The sequence below is a fragment of the Anguilla rostrata genome, chromosome 3 (genome assembly GCF_018555375.3).
Source record: "Anguilla rostrata isolate EN2019 chromosome 3, ASM1855537v3, whole genome shotgun sequence".
Taxonomy (NCBI): Eukaryota; Metazoa; Chordata; class Actinopteri; order Anguilliformes; family Anguillidae; genus Anguilla; species Anguilla rostrata.
This window is the reverse complement of record NC_057935.1, coordinates 67,364,225-67,371,724: the sequence shown is the minus strand read 5'-3', so window position 1 is coordinate 67,371,724 and position 7,500 is coordinate 67,364,225. Positions and strand designations below refer to the sequence as shown.

The following is a 7,500-nucleotide window of genomic DNA, read 5'->3' as shown; positions in this document are numbered from 1 at the left end:
GTTGCGTGTACCTGTGTGTGCATGTCTGCGTGTACCCGCGTGTACCCGTGCACACATATGTGGATTTCTGCAGGTCCCGTTTCGGGCCCGGCATCTCTCGCTCTCCCTCTCTCTCTCCCTCTCTCTCGCGCTCTCTCTCTCTCCCTCTCTCTCTCTCGCGCTCTCTCTCTCTCTCTCTCTCTCTCTCTCTCTCTCTCTCTCTTCTCTCTCTCTCTCCTCTCTCTCTCTCTCCCCTCCTCCTCCCTCGTCCTGAGCGTAGGCAGCCCCTCCTCGGTGTGAAAGCTGCCAGTTTAATTACCCCCGGGGGGGCGCGCCTGAGAGCGCTGGCAGAGCCCATGCTAATTGGAGGGCTGTGAATGAGAGGATGTTATATTAAGCATAGAGCAATTTTAATCTGAGCGTTTGTTTCCTTTGGAGAGTGATTTGAGAGCGGCGTGAGGATGAGTGTGTCAGACGCCGCCGCCGCTGCCGATGAAGAGGCAGCAGCCAGCCAGCCAGCCAGCCAATCACGGCAGCCTCCCCTGGGTGTGGAGGAGATGAAATGACGGGATAATGAGATGTCTAGCGCCGTGAGAACCACAGCTAGAACCACCGCTAGAACCGCCATGAGAACCACCGCTAGAACCGCCATGAGAACCACCGCTAGAACCACCGCTAGAACCACCATGAGAACCACCGGGGCAGGTAGCGCCCCGCGGAACCCCATTTTCGAGAGAGAGGGGTGGTTCCGATCGGCCTTGTCCCAGCCCCGACCCGCCCTGCTGGGGTCCCCCCCCCCACCCCGGTGGGCGTGGTTACGCCGCCGAAGCTGAGAACTGCGAGGAGGGCCGGTAAAAAGGCGCAGGGATGCGCAGCCGGCGCGGCGGTGACATTGGCGGCGTGTCAGCAGCACCGCGGGAGCCTGGCCGCGCCGCCATCGGGTTCAACGCGCCGCGCCGCAAACGCAGAACAGGTCTGGAGCCCGCCGGCTGCGCAAGGTTACCGTGGAAACGCAGCACACCTGTAAGAGGCCAAGGGCGAGGTCATGTGCCTTACAGCGTGAGGAACAGTGTGCGCTCCAGAAACACGGCCTTAGGAGAGAAAGGACAAGGGAGGAGAGAATGAGAAAGGAGGAGAGAAAGAGAAAGGGAGCAGAGAATGAGAAAGGAGGAGAGAAAGAGAGGAGAGAAAGAAAGGGAGGGGAGAAGGAGAAAGAGAGGAGAGAAAGAGAAAGGGAGCAGAGAAGGAGAAAGGAGGAGAGAAAGGGAGCAGAGAATGAGAAAGGAGGAGAGAAAGAAAGGGATTGGGTTTTCTCTGTTTGTGGAGAGGAAAGGTTTCCAAGGGCCCCTTGGCAGCTACGTGCGGTATTTAGCTACGTGCGGTATCAGAGTTTAACCGCACTATTTTCAGAGAGGATCAGAGAAGTTTAACTGCGCTATTTTCAGAAAAAGGATCAGAGGACACCCTGGCGAACTGACGGAAAAGGAACTCTTCATCACGTACCACCTGACCTGGTGGATTCTCTCCTCTGAAACAAAGCCAGATGAAATCGCACCAACCTGTTACTCGTGGGATCGATCTGGCGAACAACGCAACAGAAAATGGATTGGGGGAGGCACTCTACAGAGATAAATCCAACACGAGCGCTTTGATTCGCTAAGGAACATGGAACCAAAATATACTCGGAGGCGAATCTTATGAACAAACAAGGCAGGGAACTGACTGGGGCCCTGAGCATTGCTGGGGGGGGGGCAGGGGGGTGAGGGCCAAGTTTTAGAAGATGACAGTTGAAGTCGGTCAAAAGGGGCCCCGTGGGATTGTCTACCTACTGCCCCCCCGTCTAGAAACTGAATGTACCTCTATTCATTCACCCAGAATTCAACCCAGAGATGGCAGAAGGAAAATATATGAATATTCCACAGACATGCAAATTATTGCTGCTTTTTAACCTTCCTACCAATTCTAAAACCAGTAAACCGGCAGCTTTTTTAAAAAATCCTCTGAACAACATTTCCTAACTGTACTCTGTAATTGACATGTCCGTCAGGACCAGTTGGAGATATGTCAGGAATTACCCAGAAGCCCCTACTCTGCATAAGCACAGGTCCTTGTGCTTATAAAGGGGGGGAAAAAATCTGTCTCCTCCCGAGTGGCTGCGGTCGTGATGACTGACCACCGTGGGGACCCAATCAGATGACCATGAGGACCGGATCAGGTGAGCGCAGGGACCCAATCAGAGGGTCCAAAGTCCCTCCGCTCCCTCAGACCAAACAAACAAGCGGAGGGCCGGGGAGAAAAACAAGACCGAGGACCGGCTTCTAATTGGGTCTAGAAGGAGAACGAGGGATAAACCGAATTAAAAATAGAGCAAAAAAATAAATAAAAAATAGACCATGAATAAATACACTTTCATCTGTACACCGTAGCACTCTTAACTAGCTCAAGCTCAAGATTATCTCCTAAGATTATCAGCCCTTAATCCAAAACGAAGAAACGCATATAGAAAAAAAAAAAGACCCAGATAACATGCTTATTTTTATGAATTTACACTCGTACGTCACTTCTGAACGTGTCAGCACTGAAATGATAACAAGGGAAGTGTGCAGATATTCCACGACTCGATCCTTGGAAACATACTTTCCCCCCCTGGAACAACAAGCCTGAGACTCCTGTGGTTCTGCGCCTGGTCTTGAGACCACATGAAAAAGCTCAATGGAATGTGAACTGTCCACAAACAGCACTGAGCACCTGACTAAACCATCAGAGATCCCCCGTGAACCCCCACAACCCCCGCCCGCCCCCCCCCCCTTCTACCTCCCATCTCCCATACGGCCTTATGTACCCTCACCTGCTACCTGCACTGCCCCCCCCGCCCCCCAAAACTCAAACAACAAACAAAGGCCCAGGTTCAGTCTATTCACAAAGACCTCTGCCTCCTGTTTACCAACAGAAAGGTCACGCTGTGCAAAGTTATGGGCGTAGGGTATATTGAGGTTAGCTTGGGGCCAGGCCAGTTGTGTTTGTGTGTGTGTGTGTGTGGTGTGTGAGGTGTGTGTGTGTGTGTGTGTGTGTGTGTGTGTGTGTGTGTGAGGTGTGTGTGTGTGTGTGTGTGTGTGTGTGTAAGGCCTGGGCTTGGGGTGAGCCGCAGGTGCGAGAAGCCCTAAAGAAAAACAAATTCTCTCCGATAAGATGAAAACAGGAGAGCTGGGCTGCTAAGCGACGCTCGCGTCTGAGAGAGAGAGAGAGAGAGGAGAGAGAGAGAGAGAGAGAGAGAGAGAGGGAGAGAGAGAGAGAGAGAGAGAGAGGAGAGGAGAGAGAGGAGAGGGAGGGAGGGGAGAGAGAGAGGGAGAGGGAGGAGAGAGGAGAGAGAGAGAGAGAGAGAGAGAGAGGAGGGAGAGGAAGAGAGGAGAGGGAGGAGGAGAGGAGAGGAGAGAGAGAGAGGAGAGAGAGGGAGAGAGAGAGAGAGAGGAGAGAGGGAAGGAGAGCAAGACAGAGAGAAAAAGAACGAGAGACCGAGAGAGAGAGAGAGAGAAAGGAGGCCACAGGTGTGGGCGGCCTGAAGAAAATAAGCAGAGAGGAAAACAAGCACCCCACACTAATGCGCAATGCATTTACAAACAAGAGAAAGGAGGGAGGGAGGGAGGGAGGGAGGGACGCAGACAATGGGGGAGGCGGGGCAGCGGGCCGCTGTGTTCCGGAGAGCCCGGGAAGTGTTCCGGAACGCTGAGAGAACACTGTGAGGCCCCAACATTCCGCTCCAGGCCCCCCCCAGGGGGAAGGGGGGGGGGGGTCTCCATGTCCCCCGCCTGTCACCCCTCGAGAGGGCCGCTTCCTGCACCCCCCCCCTCCCCAGGACAGATGCGTGACCCCTGACCCCGGAGAAAGGAAAGGGAGCGATCCATCTTCGTTACGGGAGCGTAGCTGGCGGCCCGCGTCCGTATGAAAGCGAGGCCGACGCCGTGGAAACCAGGAGCGTGTGTGATCCGGGGGGGGGGGATCTGCAGGAGGACCCCCCCGCTCGCCCCGCTCCTGCTCGTAAATAACCCCCGAAAATCGCTTTCGTAACACGGCCGCGTCACTTGATACCCACAGAATGCGCCCGCCCTCGTTCCTCCTCCAAAACAACTTCTCCAGGAACAAAAAAAAAAAAAAAAACAAGCATCAATAACAGCCACGGGCTGAATTTAAGAAACCAGAAGAGGAAACGGCCTCTTCAAAGGCCAGCAGAGGCCTGCCCTCCCCGGCATCGCTGCATCAGTCATTCATCATCAGTCATGCGCTCAGTTACCATGCAAACCAAATTCTGAACGTTCTGGAGCCAGGAAGTACACACCTGGACTCAGACAGCCAGGGAACGCTGGTCTACCACAGACGGAGGAATTGGCCTGACGACCACCGCCAACCAACACGCTCCTGGGTTCTTCTCTGCTCACGGGAAGCAGGGCGGTTGTTTGAAACGCAACCCTCCATCGCTCCGCTCGCTCCAGCTTCGCCGGATCCTACTCAGACGCACAGCGGTGTGTTTTAAATGCGGTTCAAATAAGGGGTAGGGGGGCACGAGACAGAAGTGCTCTGGACAGGTGAGACCTGCTGTGAAGATGGGCGAGGGGTGGGGGGGGGGTGGCGGGCAGGGTGCGGGGCACAGCTGGTGCAGACAGAGAGCATTACTGGGAGAGATCAGTGCTCCTCATCACTACGGCACAAGGCCCTCCACACAGGCCGGCTACAGAGAGAGAGAGAGAGAGAGAGAGAGAGAGAGGCACCCCCCCCCCCCACACCACTCACCTATAAAAGCCAGACTTAAAGACCCCAGCAACGAACAGAGAGGTAATAAAAAAAATCCATCTATTCCCAGCCAGACCATTAACCCAGACACAGAGAGAGGGGAAGAGAGAGAGAGAGAGAGAGAGAGAGAGAGAGAGAGGGAGAGAGAAAACCTGATGTCTGCAGAGAAAAACACCCATTTACCCACTGTCAACTTCCCAAAATGCGATAAATAAATATTAATACGGGACTGAAGACGATTCTCTTTTTCGTTAATGCAACTGTGTTCCTCCAGGAGCAGTTGGCGTTATGAGAGAGCAGTAACTGTGTGGTTAATAAGGGGAAAAAAGCTCACACTGGAAAGCATCAGGAACACAAATGGTGTGAAATATGGATTTTCCCCACACACCTCCACCCTCTCTCCCTCTCCCTCCCTCCCTCTCTCTCTCTCCCCCTCCCTCTGATCACCATGGATTTTCACATCACTGCTTATCTCCGACCATCTTCCCTCTCTCACCGTGGCGGGGGGCCTGCCATTGCTCTCCTCGGGGTGGGGGGGTCCCGTCTCCAGGGGGGGGCTGAGGGCGGAGTCACTGCTGCTCCTCACCAGCAGAGGGGTGTCTGGAACAGAGGGGGGGGGGCACAGCACAGTTTTAGCTCAGTACAGGGTGCAGGATGTTCACACTGAAGCCACATCTACATTCTCCAGCACATTTTCTGGTTTTATGTCAGGATTTTGTCATTTGCTGCAGAACTCAAATTTCCGGGAAAGCACGCCATATTGCAGATGCATTGTGGGGGGGAAATGGTTTCTGAGACAGCACCAATCACTGGTGACGTTTGTTACCAGTGTAATGCTCGAGCCAGTGAGCCATCCAGTTTGTTAGCAGAAGCAGCACACTTGACATTTATGAGAGACCATTTTCACACCGTTTGCAACGACTCCCCAGGAACAAAATTCAGTTTTCAGTTTTTCAAAGATTTTAAAGGATTGTGTAAAAGCTCACTATAACTGAACCTTAAATCTTAAGTGTACCATGGAGGGATGTGTGTGTGTGTGCCTTGCATGCATTTGCATGTGTGTGTGTGTGTGTGTGTGCGCATCTTCAGAGGTGTGTGTGTGGGTGTTAGAGTAAGCAATTATGACACAGCGGCAACAAATCCAAGGAAGCTGTTTGCGTTCATCCATCTTGTTTTCCACCTCGTTGGGTGCATTTTCAATAAAAGGATGAGGGAAATTTCTGTTAGAGCAGACAATTAATTCGAACGACTGTCGGCTTCGCCTTCGCCGCTTTATGCAAACGAGCAGCTCAGCCGAGTCTGTGAGCGAGCGCTAATGATCCCCAGCGCGGGACAGAGCCGCCAACACAGCGCCCCCTGCAGGCGAGGCAGAGGGAGGGCGGCGGCGCGCCGACGCCGATCCCGTCGCGCTGTCAGAGCTAACGAGCGCCTGCCGCCGCAGCGGCGCTCCCGAACGCGGCGCTCGGCGCCGAAACGTTTCCGCCGGCTCGCTCTCTGACAAGCCGCCGTTTATTTTCTTTGACAGAACTCACTCACCTACGCCACAGAAACTCTGGAGGAGCACGAGGCGCTCTGCAGCGTGCACTTATCCCTTCATAAACCAGGACGGCTCAGACTGCACGCGTCGCTCGCCGTCTCTGCGTCTCTGCGTAGAGAGCGCTGCTGTATAGCGCTGATACTGGCGGCACAGGCTGCGTCTGAGTGGCAGCTGTCAATCACGATAAGAGTAGGAGCTCCGCCCCCCCACCCGGCGGCCTCCTGGATCTCCGTTCTTTCTCACCGGGCCGGAGAGGACGGGCTCCGGTGGCTCGGATCCGCCCCCCATTTGCCCCCCCCGCCCCTGCCGGCCCCCGCCACCCTCCCCAGCCCCCCCCCCCCCCACCAACCAGAAGCTTCCTGGATCACCGTTCTCTGTCACCGGGCCGATCAGGACGGGCTCCGGTGGTTCAGATCCGCCCCCCATTCGGCCGCCCCCCCCCCCCCCCCCCCCCCGAGCCGGCCGGACAGCAAGGAGACGCGCGGCTACGCTCTGCCAGTCCAGGGCTCCAGCTGCTCACTCAGAGCCGCCTCAAATCACGCCCATTACACCCCAGGAGCAACAGGACCCCCCCCCCCCCGAGAGCAAGAGGTGGGGCTGGGGGGGCTCTCCATTCAGGGGGACCCAAATTCAGCCATCAGAGCTTAAACATGGCAGGTGAGGGCCAAAGCAGGATAGCACAGGCTGTTTCTACCTCAGAAACACCAGGATGACACAGGCTGTTTCTACCTCAGAAACACCAGGACGACACAGGCTGTTTCTACCTCAGAAACAGCAGGATGACACAGGCTGTTTCTACCTCAGAAACAGCAGGATGACACAGGCTGTTTCTACCTCAGAAACAGCAGGATGACACAGGCTGTTTCTACCTCAGAAACACCAGGATGACACAGGCTGTTTCTACCTCAGAAACACCAGGATGACACAGGCTGTTTCTACCTCAGAAACAGTAAGATGACACAGCAGGATGACACAGGCTGTTTCTACCTGTTTCTACGGGGCGACATAGCTCAGGAGGTAAGACCGATTGTCTAGCAATCGGAGGGTTGCCGGTTCAAACCCCGCCCTGGGCATGTCGAAGTGTCCTTGAGCAAGACACCTAACCCCTAACCCCTAACTGCTCTGGCGAATGAGAGGCATCAATTGTAAAGCGCTTTGGATAAAAGCGCTATATAAATGCAGTCCATTTACCATTTACC

General features: G+C 54.8%; 1 protein-coding gene across 1 annotated transcript in view; it reads right to left on the bottom strand.

Moving 5' to 3' along the window:
• pard3bb (par-3 family cell polarity regulator beta b) overlaps window positions 1-7,500 on the bottom strand; it is a 273,730-nt gene that overhangs the window by 180,763 nt on the left and 85,467 nt on the right. The window contains 1 exon segment of the mRNA XM_064329842.1: window positions 5,261-5,364. Within this exon segment, the coding sequence (XP_064185912.1) occupies window positions 5,261-5,364 (104 nt within the window).